This window comes from Mustelus asterias, chromosome 4 (genome assembly GCF_964213995.1).
Source record: "Mustelus asterias chromosome 4, sMusAst1.hap1.1, whole genome shotgun sequence".
Classification (NCBI taxonomy): Eukaryota; Metazoa; Chordata; class Chondrichthyes; order Carcharhiniformes; family Triakidae; genus Mustelus; species Mustelus asterias.
Window position 1 is genome coordinate 80232922 of NC_135804.1, and position 15284 is coordinate 80248205.

Consider the following 15284-nt stretch of genomic DNA (forward strand, 5'->3'; position numbering starts at 1 on the left):
GGCAGAACGGGGGGGGGTGTTGGGGGCAGAACGGGGGGGGGGGGTGATGGGCAGAGCAGGGGGGTGATGGGGCAGAGCTGGGGGGGTGATGGGGCAGAGTGGGTGGGTGATGAGGCAGAGCGGGTGGGCGGTGATGGGAACAGAGCGGGGGAGGGCGATTGGGGCAGAACGGGGGGGGGGGGTGATGGGGGCAGAGAGGGGGGTGTGATGGGGGCAGAGCGGGGGGGTGATGGGCGCAGAGCGGGGGAGGTGATGGGCGCAGAGCGGTGGGGGGTGATTGGCGCAGAGCGGGGGGGGTGATGGGGGCAAAGCGGGGGGGGGGGTGATGGGAGCAGAGCGGGAGGGGGGGTGATGGGGGCAGAGTTGTGGGAGTGATGTGGGCAGAGCGGGAGGGGGGGTGATGGGGGCAGAGCGGGAGGGGGGTGATGGGGGCAGAGCGGGAGGGGGGTGATGTGGACAGAGCGGGAGGGGGGTGATGTGGACAGAGCGGGAGGGGGGTGATGGGGGCAGAGCGGGGGGGGGGGGGGGTGATGGGGGCAGAGCGGGAGGGGGGTGATGGGGGCAGAGCGGGGGGGGGGGGTGATGGGGGCAGAGCGGGGGGGGGGGGTGATGGGGGCAGAGCGGGGGGGGGGTGATGTGGGCAGAGCGGGGGTTCGTGTGGGGAAAGCAGTGGGTGGGTGGGGAGCAGGGTCACCAGGCTGTGGGGTGATGGGAGGGGGGGCAGTCAGAGGGATACCAGGCTGGGTTCATGCTCCCCTCACTTGTACGCCCTCCCCCTCCCCTGCTATGAAGCCCTCACTCTCCTCTCTCTCCCACCCATGTCCTCGCACATCCGTCTGCCCCACCTCCCTCTTTCTCCCCTTCTTCATTTGCTGCAACCTCTTCCCTCTCTCTCACCGGCCACTCGCCTTCCGCCTTCGCTACCCACAATCCCGAGAGAAGCGGCCCATCTGCGCAGGCTCGTCCTGCTGCATTCTGGGATCACTGCTTCCTCTGCCAATTGAGGACTTTCTCGCCCGCACGGCTCTCTGGGTACCTGCCCCTTCCATGGACGCTGATGTCCACCAGCTGACAACTTTCCACCAGAAGGATTTTTCTTCCGAATATTTCGGAAAAAAGAAATTACAACTGGTTAAACTGTTGAATATACGTTAAAAAAAAGCTTAATCCTTTATTGTTTATTTTCAGAAGCAATTTTGTGATGGACCACTGTTCAAAAAGGAAGAAAGAATCTCTCCAGTGCAGAAGGAGGCCATTCGAAAGTAGGAAACAGTACACCAGCTAATTTAAAGTCTATCGATAGGAATCAGTTGGAATCCATTATTAAAGAAGTAGTAACGAGACATTTGGAAAGTCAAGATGCAATCCATGAGAGTCAGCATGGTTTAATGAAGGCTAAATCACATTTGATTAATTTGCTGCCATTCTTCAAAGGTGTAACAAGCAAAGTGGATGAATGATGGTTCTTTCAATGCAGTCTATCTGGACTTCCAGAAGGCATTTGTTAAGGTGCCATGCAAAAGATTAATACACAAGGTAAAATCGCATGGGTTTGACGGTAATATATTAACCTGGATAAAGGATTGGCTAACCAACAGAAAGCAAAGATTAGGAATAAATGGGTCCTTTTTCTGACTGGCAAGCTGTAAGTAGTGGTGTGCCATAGAGTTCAGTCTTCAGGCCCCAACTATTTAAAATCTACATTGATGACTTGGATGCAGGGATAGAATGTACTATCGCCAAGCTTGCAGACAACATCAAAATAGGTGGGAAAGTAAGTTGCAATGAGGAAGTAAGAAATTGACAAATGGATGTGAATAGGTTAGGTGAGTGGACCAAAATTTGGCAGATGGAATTTAACATGGATAAGTGCAAGGGTATCCATTTGGATTGGAGAAATAAAAAAGCAACATATTATCTCAAAGGAGTGAAACTTCAAAATACTTTGGTGCAAGGATATCTGGGTATCCTCATGCACGAATTGCAGAAAGTTAGGATATGGGGGCAGCAGGTAATAAGGAAGGCAAACAGAATTTTGGCATTCATTGCTAATGGAATAGAGTATAAATTTAGGGAGGTGCTGTTGCAACTGTACAGGGCATTGGTGAGACCACATCTGTAGTACTACACACTTTTAGTCCCCTTTCTTGGGGAAGGATGTAAATACATTGGAGGTGGTTCAGAGATGGTTCATTAGGTTGATTCCAGGGATGAAGGACTTGACTTATGAAGTGAGATTGAGTCATTTAGGCCTACATTTTCTGGAGTTTAGAAGAATGAGAGGAGATCTCATTCTAATCTAATCTAATATAACATATAAGATGCTAAAGGAAATTGACAGCAGAGATGTAGAATGGATGTTTCCCCTTGTTGGACACCCTGGGCTAAATTTCGCCGAAGAGTGTTGTTTCCGGTGAGAAAACTGGCGTGTTTCTTTCCAGATCTTACAACATTGCCAAAAGAAAATCAAGGAGGTGTGTTTCACGTTTTCATATGGGGAGAGGGGGAGGGGAAGTGGCCCAGCACGCTGGTAAAAATCCTTCTCTCCTAGCTATGCTCAACACTGCCGCCGCCCGCCCCGCCCCGGAGGCGATACTTAACTTTGTGCCCCCAGGGAGACATCCATGACAGGTTCACATCTGTGTGAACCTGTTGCAATCCATGCCTATGTGATGTCATGCCAGTGGGGTGTCAATATATGGCAGGTGTTCAATATCTGGTGAGGGCGCTGGTTAATTATAATTAAATACATTCAAATTACTGCAAAGCAGGTTCTTGCCCATTATGGGTGTGAACCTGATGACATCACCAGCGAAGGGCAGAGAAGATCTGAAATCACATTCTCGCCGGCAAGAACTACAATTTCTGGATCTTGAGCCCCCACCGGTATTTGCACAGAGGGTGAACACAGGCTCAGGATCGTCCCCACTTGAACAAGAGGCCATGGTTTTAGGCTAAGGGATGGCAGATTTTAAAAAGAAATGAAGGGTCACTCAAAGGGTCGTGAATCTGTGGAATTATTTACCCCACAATACAGTGGACACCTAAGCACTAAAGATATTTAAGGAAGAGATAGACAGATTTATAATTAGTAATGGATTGAAGGGTTATGCTGCAAAAGACGCCTTGACAAATTGCTGGAGTGCATCCTGTACATGGTGTCCACTGTAGCCACAGGTGTCCACTGTAGCCACAGTAGCCACAGGTGTCCACTGTAGCCACAGTGCACTAGTCATAGAGGGAGTAGATATTTAAGTTTGTGCCAATTTCTTAATGGTGAATGGCTATAAATTGTGGACATCCAAAGAAACTTGGGGGGGTAGGGGAGGGTCCAGGTACATAAGTTATTAAAATATCAGGAGCAGGTACACAAAATGATCAAAAAAGCTAGTGGAATATGGTCTTTATATGTAGAGGGCTAGAATGCAGCTATACAAAACTTTGGGTAGACCACAACTGGAGTATTGTGAGCAGTTCTGGGCACAACATCTTCGGAAGTCTATAGTGGTCTTGGAGGAAATAGAGCATAGGTTCTCCAGAATGATAACTGAATTTCCGTGGTTAAAATACAAAGAGAAATTACACATAAAAGGTTGCTTTCAACGTATACTCAAACTTTTGTTGTAGTGCGCTGTGAATTTGTCTAAATGTGTGAGCCCTTTAAATAGTTTTGCGTGGTTACACAAGTGTGGTAAATTTAAGGAGCTGACTTGGCCTGAATAGGAATTTTTGGGTTGCAATTTAGAGGAACATTGGTTGTATTCCCTAGAATTTAGAAGATTAAGGAGTGATTTAATCAAAGTTTTTAAGGTATTAGGAAGAACAGATAGGGTAAATAAGGAAAAGTTATTTCTGTTGGCGAGAATGTCCAGGACTTGGGGGTCATGAAAATTAGAGCTAAACCTTTCAGGGATGACACTAAGAAACACCTTCACACAAAGGGTGGCAGAGGTTTGGTACTTTCTTCCAAAAGCGAGTTGATGCAATATCAAGCATTAATTTTAAAACTGAGATTGATAGATCATTGTTGTCCAAAGGTTCCAAAGAATGAGGTGAAAGCGAGAATGTGGGGCTAGATTGCAGAACATCTCGGATCTTATTGAATGGTAGAACAGGCTCAAGAGGCTGAATGGCCTACTCCAGTTCCTTGTGGATTGGGTACCAATCAAGTGGACTGCCTTTGCCTGGATGGTACCAAGCTTCTTGTTTGGACAATGAGCAAAACTTTATTTCCATGTTTATTTTTAATCACTACCAATGTGCTAAATTGAATAGATTTCAAACAGATCTCGCAAATCAGAACTGGGTATCCAAGAGGCACTGTGGACAAATAGCAGGAGCAGAATTGTACTTAACCACAATCTGTAACCTCATGATCTGGCATAACCCTCACTCTACCATTACCACCAAGCCAGGGGATCAATCCTGGTTCAATGAAGAGTGCAGCAGGGCATGCCAGGAGCAAGATCAGACAAACCTAAAAATGTGTTGACCAGGTGAAGCTACAACAGGACTATTTCCATGCCAAACAGCAGAAGAGGCATGCGGCAGAGAGCTAAGTGATCCCACAACCAACAGATCAGATGTGAGCTCATCAGACCTGCCACATCCAGTTAGGAATGGTAGTCAACAATTAAACAAAGGAGGAAGAGACGCCACAAAAATCCTATCCTCAGGGATGGTGGAGCCCAGCACATCAGTGCAAAAAACATTTTTGCAAAAATGCGTGAAACATTTGCAACATTCAACCAAAAGTGCCAAGAGGATGATCCATCTTGGCCTCCTCCTGAGGTCCCCAGTATCACAGATATCTGTCTTCTGCCAATTCGATTCACTCCACGAGATACCAATAAATGACTCAAGGCTATGGGTCCTAACATATTCTTGCAGCATTACTGAATAGTTTAGCTGCAGGACTAGCTGTTCCCCAAACCAAGTTGTTCCAATTTAGCAGCAACACTGGTATCGATCCAACAATGTGAAAAATTGTCCTGACCACAAAAAGCAGGACAAATCCAAACTGGTCAATTAGACCCCCCATCAATCGACACTAGATCATCAGTAAAATGATAGAAGGGATCATCAACAGTGCTATCAAGTGGCACTTTCCTAGCAATAACCTGCTCATGGACACTTAGTTTCAGTTTAGCCTGGATCACTCAGCTCCTGACCTCATTACAGCCTCAGTTCAAACATGGACAAAACAGCTAAATGCCAAAGGTGAAGTGAGAGTGACTGCCCCTGACGTTTATCAAGCATGGCATTAAGGAGGTCTAGTAAAGCTGAAGTTAATCGAGAACAGATGGGATGCTCTTTTGGATAGTCGGTGCAGACCCGGTGAGCCGAATGGCCTCCTTCTGCAATGTAGAGATTCTATGGCAGATGGTGAAATTTGAATTCCATAAAAAAATCTGTCATAAAAACCCATCTGGTTCATTAATGTCCCTTTAGGGAAGAAAACCTGCTGTTCTTGTCTGGTCTGGCATGCATGTGATTCCAGCAATGTGATTAATTCTTAAATGCCCTCTGAATGAGGACAATTCAGGATGGGCAATAAATGCTGACCTCCACCAGTTATGCCCACATCCCTTGAACAAATATAAAAAATTATGTCAGTGGACTGTCTATTTACAACATCAACCCTTTATAGTTCCAACAAGGCTCTAACTCCATTAAATTACATTTTATTGCATCTCCAGCTGAAGTCTCTGCCTTCATCCCTGGTTCACAAAGATAATCTTTCTGGTGGTTTCACCAATGTCCATGACCTTGCTCTCAGCTCCCTCAGAGGATGTATTGTCTGGTTCTGGAGGGCTATGCATAATGTAAGACAGATTCCCAGGTGGTACCATGAAGATGATTAACTTCAATCCATCTGGAGTCATCATCAATAATGATGAAGAATATTCTTCCTTTGAGCTCAAAAAGATCTGAGACATCCTCACAGTTTGGATAGAAATGAGGATACTATCAATGGTTCTTTTTATTCTTGGCAATGGGTTGCACAGGTGATGCAGTTTGAAATTATTTATTTGAATGATTCTGAGATTCCTGGCCACTAAATGGAATTGTGTGACACTTTATAATACTCGGGTGTTTCTGATGTATTTTCTGATGGATCTCAAGCCTGTGTACTCTCGATCTGACCAATGTCTCATCATAAATCAGCCAGTCATCAACATTGAGATATTTTCATTCCTTGAAGTATTGCTACAGAATGAGATTATTTGGAATTTTACTAAAAAAAGATAAGGTACCAGATGAGATGCATCCAAGGGTACTGAGGGAAGTGAGAGTGGAAATTGTAGAGGCACTAATGATAATCTTCCAGTCTTTCTTAGACACAGGTGTGGTGCAAAAGGACTGGAGAATTGCAAATGTTACAACCTTGTGCAAAAAGGGTACGAGGATAAATCTCGCAACTACAGGCCAGTCAATTTGACTTTAGTGGTAGGGAAGTTTCTGGAAACTATAGTTCTGGACAAAATCAATAGTCACTTAGACAGTGCAGGATAATTAAGGAGAGTAAGCATGGATTAATTAAGGGGAAATCATGTTTAACTGATTTGTTGGAGTTTTCTTTTGAGGAGGTAACAGAAAAGGTTAATAAGGGCAACATTGTTAATTTAGTGTATATGAATTTTTAAAAAAACATTTGATTCAGTGCCACACAACATACTACAAAATTCCAGTTCATGGAATAAAAGGGAAAGTAGGCACTTGGATAAGAAATTAGCTAAAGGACAGGAAATAGAGAGTAGTGATAAATGAGGTTTTTCAGATCAGAGGAAGGTTTGTAATGGAGTTCTCCAGGGGTCAGTTCTGGGACTCTTTTTGTTTGTTGTTTCTCTTCCACATCTAGTGGTGCACAAGACTTTCATTCATTTCCATGCATGGTGAGTTTTACCCGAAAACAGGTTGCTAGTTTGTCACCAGAGGCCGAGAGGTTGGGGGGATCGTGGGGGACACTCCACCTCAAGCATGGCTGACCGCTCCCACTCTTACTGCCTAGCATTGATATGTTTGGAAGGATTTTGCAGGTTGACTGTTTGGCAGCATTATGAACTCTTTGGCATCAAGTCTTGAGGTGGGACTTAAACCCAGAGCTTTTGGCTCAGAGGCCCATTGATCCTGCACTGACTCTCCAAAAGAGCATCTTATCCAGAGTCACCTCCATATAATCCTGTGCATTTATCCATGGCTAATCCACCTACCCTACACATCTTTGGACTGTGGGAGGAAAGCAAAACACCCAGAGAAACCCACGCAGGCATGAGGAGAATGCACAGACTCCAAATAGAAAGTCATCCAAGACCAGTATCAAACCTGGGTCCCTGGCATTGCAAGGTAGCAGTGTCCACCCATATTGGTGAATTGGGAAGACAAATGGCAGATGACAGTCAATGCAGAAAAATGTGAGGTGATTCATTTTGGCAAGAAGAATATGCAGAGACAGTATAAAATAAAGGGAGAAACTCTAAAGGAGGTTCAGGAACAGAGACACCTTGGTATATAAGTACATAAGTCAGTGATGATGGCAAGTTGAGAGAGCAAGTAATAAAGTACATAGTAGTACAATGCCCCTATTAGAACAATCAATAATGTAACTGCCACACCCTCTTTACTCTTTCCAAGTCGGTGTCCTGCTATGTTGTGTCCTAAGTAGTCAGTTGTTTTTCTTGAAATGTCATGTCAAATAAATCCACCGTTTTGCTTTTTCATTTGTCTGTCTGTCTTGTTAACTGTACAGCCTTTGATAAGGTTAAACCTTCCCTCAACTGTAGAAAATCTGATAGATTATTTTCTAAGACTCCCACAACAATATGATGATACTTGACTAATTTGTCTTCTAGTGTTCGATGTTACAATTATTAGCAGGTCGATATAGTTACACTCTCTTCGGGTCTTCAAGTATGTCTATTGAACTTCATCCTTTCTCTGATTATCTTCCAAGATTGAAATGTACATCAGAAGCTTTTCTAACATCTTCATTGGTCACCATTTCTTCATTTATGTCCTGTCTGACCATTACTGCTGCCTACAGCATAGAGAATTGTACTGGTTGGTTCCTTGCTAGTCTTCTCTGCTACTCCTGAAGTGGTTCTACACCTGGTAAACCTATTCTGCCACTTCTTGCCCACTCCAAGCCTTCCAGCTATTCAAAGAACTCTGGTAAGGGCAAGATTTTCTCCATGATTTTTCTGCTCTTTGGCCTTTCTTAAGAGTTCTTAGAGTTTGTTCCTCTGCTGTCCTTTCCTTGCAGTCATTCTACTTGCTTCTTTTTCAGTTGCTGGGCTATTTACTCAGTGCTTTTCCCATTGTCCATATCACTGTCACTATCTGTTATTGTGGGTGTTAACTTAAGGGTTGTCCTTGGTTAGGATTGATAGAGACTGTGGGAGACAAAGCTGTTGGTGAACCTCAACTTTTCTCAACTATTCTTCTTAGGATAAAGTTTAGCACAAGGCTTCACATAGAACTATCTCGCAACATTCTGTTACCTGATCTTACATCACTGATGATGTATGCTATTTACATTAACTCTTTACATCTCCCCAAGTCTCTATTATATATGATTTACATTCTCCCACAGACACCACCCAGAGAAAGCAATGCATTTAATTGGCACCCCATCCATCACGCTAAACATTCACTCCCTCAACCATCGAGGTACAGTGGCAGCAGTGTGCACATCTACAAGATGCACTGCAGCAACTCTCAAAAGCATCTTTCAAACCCGTGCCCTATACCACCAAGGCGGCAGCAGATGCATGAAAACACCACCACCAAGTTCCCCTCCAAGGAAAATACTATCTTGACTTAAAACCATATTGCTTTTCCTTCACAGTTACTGGGTCAAAATCCTAGAACTCCCTTTACACATTGTGGGTGTACCCATACCATATAGACTGTAACAGTTAAAATGGTAGCTCACCATCACCTTCTCAATGACAATGCAGGATAAGCAATAAATGCAACACCCATACCACGTTAAAGAAGAAATAAAAAACAAAAACTGAAAATCTTCAGTTGTCCCATCATCATAAAACTCAGGGAGAGGCGATGGAGAAGGGGGAAAGGAGTTTTAGATTTCTACTATCCCTTGAAAAGCAAAGTGCCTCTAGTTTGCACTCCTGAATGGCTTCGCTCTAGTTTTGTGATGCCCCTTTGTCCGTGATTCGTTCACTAAGAAAGGTTTGATAAACCTTGATATTACACTAATGAATCTATACAGTGCTGCCAATTTATCCTATCCACGATATGGTGCACAAATGCAACATTCTAGATGGTATCTAAAGCACCAAGTCATTCTCCCAATGGATTTCTATGCTGCCCCAGTCCCCTCTCCTTTCTGTAATATTGCTATCGCAACCCATGCCCAATCCAAGCTCACGTTGCTAATTCCAACTAAATTAGGCAGCCAATTTCCCTTTCAGGCCACCATGTCAGCTGACAGTAAACACTGCTCCCTTCAAATTTATCATCCCGAAGCTCAATAAATCATTGATTTGTCCTTCCGAACTACCTACCTCTAATCTTATTTTCCAAAGTTGTTCAGTATGTTTTCACTTTCCATGTCCCACCTTTGCTTGGGACATCTTGTTAAAGTTGTACAAAACGTTGGTAAGGCCACACTTGGAATACTGTGTGCAATTCTGGTCATCCTATTATAGAAAGGATATTATTAAACTAGAAAGAGCGCAGAAAAGATTTACTGGGATGCTACCAGGACTTGATGGATTGAGTTATAAGGAGAGGCTGGATAGACTGGGACTTTTTCCTCTGGAGCGTAGGAGGATGAAGGGTGCCTTATAGAGGTCTATAAAATAATGAGGGGCATAGACAAGGTAGATAGTCAATATCTTTTCCCAAAGGTAGGGGAGTCTAAAACTAGAGGGCATAGGTTTAAGGTGAGAGATGCAAAAGTGTCCAGAGGGGCAATTTTTTCACACACAGGGTGGTGAGTGTCTGGAACAAGCTACCAGAGGTAGTAGTAGAGGCGGGTACAATTTTATCTTTTAAAAAGCATTTAGATAGTTACATGGGTACGATGGGTATAGAAGGATATGGGCCAAATGCGAGCAATTGGGATTAATTTAGGGGTTTTAAAAAAGGGCGGGATGGATAAGTTGGGCCGAAGGGCCTGTTTCCATGCTGTAAACCTCTATGCTGCAAAGGCATCTTTGAACTCTTCTCTGAACACTGAACCAGACCCTAAAATCACAGACATCCTGTGACTGACCATTGTCAACTATTTCTCATCCTTTTTGACCTGTCTGCAGCTTTTGATTCGCTTCTATTGCCTTTTCTCTGTTGCCCCGTTGAACAATGACTCCCCCTTAACATGATTCCCTTTTTAAAGGGATGCGTTTTAAAACACATCAGGTTTCACATGCATGTTGACAACAGCCAGTTCCACCCCTCCACACAGTTTATTTGACATCCAGTCCTAAAGGAGCAACAATTTTATTTAAGTATTGGGTAGGCTGAAGCGATTTCCTTTAGTCACTGCCACAATCTGCATTCCCTAATTATCAAATACAGCCTGCTCGAGCACCATCTGAACTAGACAGGTCAGAACCTTGCCATCCTACTTGACAAGCTTTCGATCACATTCACACCAGCACCAAGACTGCTCACATTTACTGCCGTAAAATTAATTTCTAGCCGTATTTCAGCTCATTTGCTGACAATCCTCATCCATGCCTCTGCTAGCTCTGAATTTGACTATTTTGCTGCTCTCCTGGCTGGCCTCCCAACTTCACTCTCTGTAAACTTCTGCCCGGTTCTGAGCACACAAGCCCCATTTACCCATCCCCTATGCTCATTGGCCATCACTGGCTCCTGGTCCAGCAATACCTTGATTTTTTTTTCATCCTTCTTTTCAAATCCTTACCTCCCCTTGCTCCTCTCACTGCATTTGCAGCACTCCTTAAATTCTGATATCCTTGAGCATCCCAAATTTTAATTATTCCACAATTAACAGCCTGCCTCAACTGCTTGGGGCCTAAACTGTTGAATTCCCTTCCTAGAGCCACTCTCTCTCCTTTCAAGATGTTTCTTAAAACCTACCACCTCTTTGACCAGACTTTTGATCACCAGTCCTAATATCTCACGTAGCTAAGTGTCAAATTTTGGTTGTTAATGGTCCTGTACCATGCTTTTGGAATTTATTACATTAAACACACTACATATTCGCAAGCTGTTGTTGTGGTGGGCTTGCTGATTTCCATTGTATTAGCAGTGGTATCAGAATGCCTACTGAACACAACCAATCCCCTAGTGTGCATACATCTTAACGGGAACGAGAGTGCAAGTGAGAGGGAGTGCACACACAAGGGAGGCTGAGCATGTGAAAGAGACGGAGAGGTACAAAGCCTTAGGCAGTGTCCATATGAGGATGTTGTGTAAGGACAGGGCCTGGATCAGCTTTATGGTCAAATAGACAAATTGACCACTTTGGACACACGGATGAATAATGGCCACCTTGATAAAGCAGAAGGGCCCCAGCACGCAGTAAATGCCTTTACAACAGCATGAAACAAAGAGTCTTCAGGAAGAAGAAACACAGCAATCACTATTTTGGCAGACATCTAAGTAGAGATCCTAGATTTCTTCTTGCTTGAGTCAGCTCTCCATTTACCATTCTGTCGAATGGCCTGTGCCAATGCTTTCCCTGCAAGAGGATCTCAGGAATCTGAAAAATCCTACTACACAGCAAGTCTTTCTCCACCAGTTTCTGCTGCAGCATTTGCACGATGAAGTGTATTTGACAGGATTTTTAGAAGGAAGCCAATTGTACCCTGAGTCTGTTTCTCATCAGACAGATATGACCATCAAAAGAGTTAAAGAATCCAGAATATTTTTGGAGCAATCTTTATTTATACATTTTGCTTATTTCAGACATTTAAAACCATCAACAACATTTTCTAGCACCGTAAATCCAGAAATGTTATTTCATTGGTATTGAAGAGTCTTATCTTCACAGACTTTTCTATTTGAGAGCCTTGTGTTGCAATAGTACACATTTTCTCTATTTACCACAAAAATTCCAAGACTTTTTTTTATACACAGTTTGAACATCAAATAGTCTTAGTACAACCCAATATAGTAAAAGGTCATCCATTCCACCCAGTTCTAGTAAAATAACATTTGGCGAAAACAAGGAGGAAATTTGTCATCTGTAAAGTACATTGAGTAAAAAAAGAGAAAGCACAATAATTGAACATACAAAACAAAGGAAAGCATGTGGCTGGATTATCAGTGTCCTTGCACTCTTAAAAGAATGCACTTTGAGTTTTACAACCGCTCGTTAACCCCCCCTCCCACACACGCTCCCTGTTTCTATGGCTGCAGCAAATGAAATTAAAGTTGTATTTTTCCAGTGATTAGTTTGACTTGGCACCAGTTTCAAATTGGAACACCTAATTTTAGTGAATTGGATGAATATGGTACTTTTTGTTAAACCAGTTCAGCTACAACTTAGCAGAACTTTATTATACAGCATTCGTTATTAGTATATTAAGATTGCCATTGATGCGCTTGCAAAACTCTGCCAGAACTTTTTTTAAAATCAGCTCCCTTACAAGGCACGCTATGATCTATGGAATAAATTTGCATTCTTTGAAGCAGAAAATCTAATAATTGATTTCCAGGCCGGAACTTGCACACATATACAACTTCAATACATAAACAATACTATACTGTACTTGGACAAAGTAGAATTTAATGGACTCGTCTTCTGCCCTTTAAGATGCACACGAGGATATTTACAATCATTTCTGCAGCCACCGTCTAAATAACCACACAGTTTGCCAACAAAACTGTTCTCCAATGTCCAAACCAATTCCATGTAAAATACTGAGGTTCATAATAAAGTGTATAACATTGTTGACCATTGCAATTCTTTGATTTCTGCTCCAATCCAATGGTAATTAAAAGCCCAGGTGTTTGCAGCAGATTATAATGTGCCACATCAGAATTCAATTTCAATACAATGCCAGAAAACAATTAGTTCTTCTTTTTACTGATGAAAACTTTGATCGCTCCAGTGAAATCAGCAGACAAGAGTACTTCGGTGATATCTGCTTTCAATGCACCTGTTATGAAAGAAAGATAAGTGTCAGATCTCAGTTTTTAGCATATGCACATCTCAACAGAATGCAACAATGCTGCTCATCCACGAAGATCACTGCACTACAAAACAAAATCTTCTTTAAAACACAACTGAGCTCTCCTTACATATTCCCCACCTTCCATACCCATTCCAACTTTCTCAATGACACTACTATGCAAGTTCTTTGAACTGTTGTCTCTTTCAAGGTAGCTTAGATTGACTTCTGTGGAGCAAGTCCCACTGATGTTGCTTCTTCTGTCCTGCAAACATGTACAGACACATGTTCCCATTCAAAGAATTAGGACAAAACACACTGAATTCTGCCCAAATACCAACAAAACTCATCTATTCAGGACTCTGGCTCAGAATGAAGAACAAATCTCTATAAACTACTGAATTACCCTTGTAGATTACTGAATTGTTCCTATTTTCTCCACTATGAGTAATGTGACAATATCATTAATTAAACTCTCCAAATGGGTATTATATAAAACAAGAATACACTATCACTATTTACCAGTCTATACCAATCTATGTGGTACAACATCTGAAAATATAGATAACATACCAGAAGGTATATGATCTGTATCAATACCAACACCATCACCATCTGCTTTTTCTGACTGTGGAACATCAGACAGCATCAGACTTGGATTTGGTGCAAAAATTGCTGAAGTGACAACTGCATTATGTGCTACATAAGAGAAAGACAGATTATTAACTATAGAATTCAGCTCAGTATTTGATGTATTTAAAGCACAGATTTGCCAAAACATATTACCTATATGACAAGGGTTTCATATTCAGCAATGTTCAAAACATAGTTAACCAAATACAGCAGCTTGGTCTCAGCTGAAGTTAAAGAAAGCAATAATTATTGTATTGGTATGTTTTCAAATGGCACTGTTCCTGGAGAAGCACTGTGACCGCAGAGGATAAGGTGTGACTAAGTACAATTAGTGATACAGAGTTACCAGCACACAAAAATAAAGATGTGACTGAGTACAGTTACAACATCAGAGCAGGACTATGAAGACAGAGAGCAGAATGAGATTGATTATATTGCCCTACAGAGAGCTGGCATGGACTAGATGGACCCATTGTTCTCTTTCAGTGATGTACTGACTCGATGACACTAAAGCAGTGATATAAGTAGTGAGCAGGGGCACAAAAGGTGTGACTGGGTACAAGTGAGATAATTTCATTCAGCACTGCAGCAATTTGCTTTATTGAAGTGATTGTAAACAGTATCAACATTTTTTTTTTAAAGAGAATGAGAGACCAACATTTAAAAGGCTTCATTGGAGAAATTCAAAGCAATTTTAATTGATGCATCTTTCGGAAATCACAGTTTTAGCACATTACTAGTTACCTTTAATCCCTTCCCAAAAGTCATTACGATCTCTTCGCACTGAAGTAAACTTGCTGACATCATGGTAAGTGCTCCAAATGTAAAAGTATCTATCTTCAGATCCACTTATTATGTAAGTATAATCATGACTAAAAAATAAAAATCACAAAGCATGTAAAAAGACATACACACGGTTAGAAGTGTGAATGAAAGAACAATTTACAATCATGTTAACAATGCAGCATTTTAGGGTAACTGAATCATGAGGGTCAGGTTGAATGATTTCTGGTGAAAGGTAATATCCATCTCTGCAGTTTAAACAACGCAGTGCAGATAATGGCTGTTCAAGGAATATTCCTAGTCTGAAGTTGAGCTTTATCTACTGCTGTATTACACAAAACAACAGCATCCCACTGCCTCGTGGATTGATCCTGATTTTCCTGCACCATACAGGTGAGCAAATGAATGAGAATCAGAAGCACCAGAGGGAGGAGCATACCCACAAGGGAACCCCCCTCACTTCCATAATGTTTCTGGTGCAGTGGTGCAAAGTCTGCCAACTGTCTGCACCACTTAATAAAACCTTTAAGCGTATGAACTAAAAAGATGTTGTAGAAATCCTTAGGTAGGACAGTTTGGCTGCTTTTTTCAGGCCTACAATAGAGGTTAGTTTCGTTGGCTAAAGTCTGGTATGAAGAAGATGGCCAGGGATCCGGACAACAGGTCTCTGACAAATTCTTGGGCATTGTTTGAAAGCTGCACTATAAATGCAATTTAGGAGGAAAGCTTGAGTTGTGACATTGTCCTCTTCATTAG

The 15284-nt window shown here is 42.4% G+C and overlaps 2 protein-coding genes across 3 annotated transcripts in view; both read right to left on the minus strand.

Annotated features, from left to right (window-relative positions):
- LOC144493135 (tRNA (uracil-5-)-methyltransferase homolog B-like) overlaps window positions 1-5939 on the minus strand; it is an 18039-nt gene extending 12100 nt beyond the window's left edge. The window contains exon 1 of the mRNA XM_078212036.1: window positions 5756-5939. Coding sequence (XP_078068162.1) covers window positions 5756-5939 — 184 coding nt within the window. The remainder of the gene's footprint in view (window positions 1-5755) is intronic.
- Window positions 5940-11868: 5929 nt separating this feature from the next.
- wdr44 (WD repeat domain 44) overlaps window positions 11869-15284 on the minus strand; it is an 87255-nt gene continuing 83839 nt past the window's right edge. For both annotated transcript variants that reach the window (XM_078211277.1, XM_078211278.1), the window contains 3 exons: window positions 14490-14617; window positions 13686-13811; window positions 11869-13100 (listed from right to left, as the gene is read on the minus strand). In XM_078211277.1, coding sequence (XP_078067403.1) covers window positions 13012-13100; window positions 13686-13811; window positions 14490-14617 — 343 coding nt within the window. In that variant the 3' untranslated portion in view covers window positions 11869-13011. The remainder of the gene's footprint in view (window positions 13101-13685; window positions 13812-14489; window positions 14618-15284) is intronic.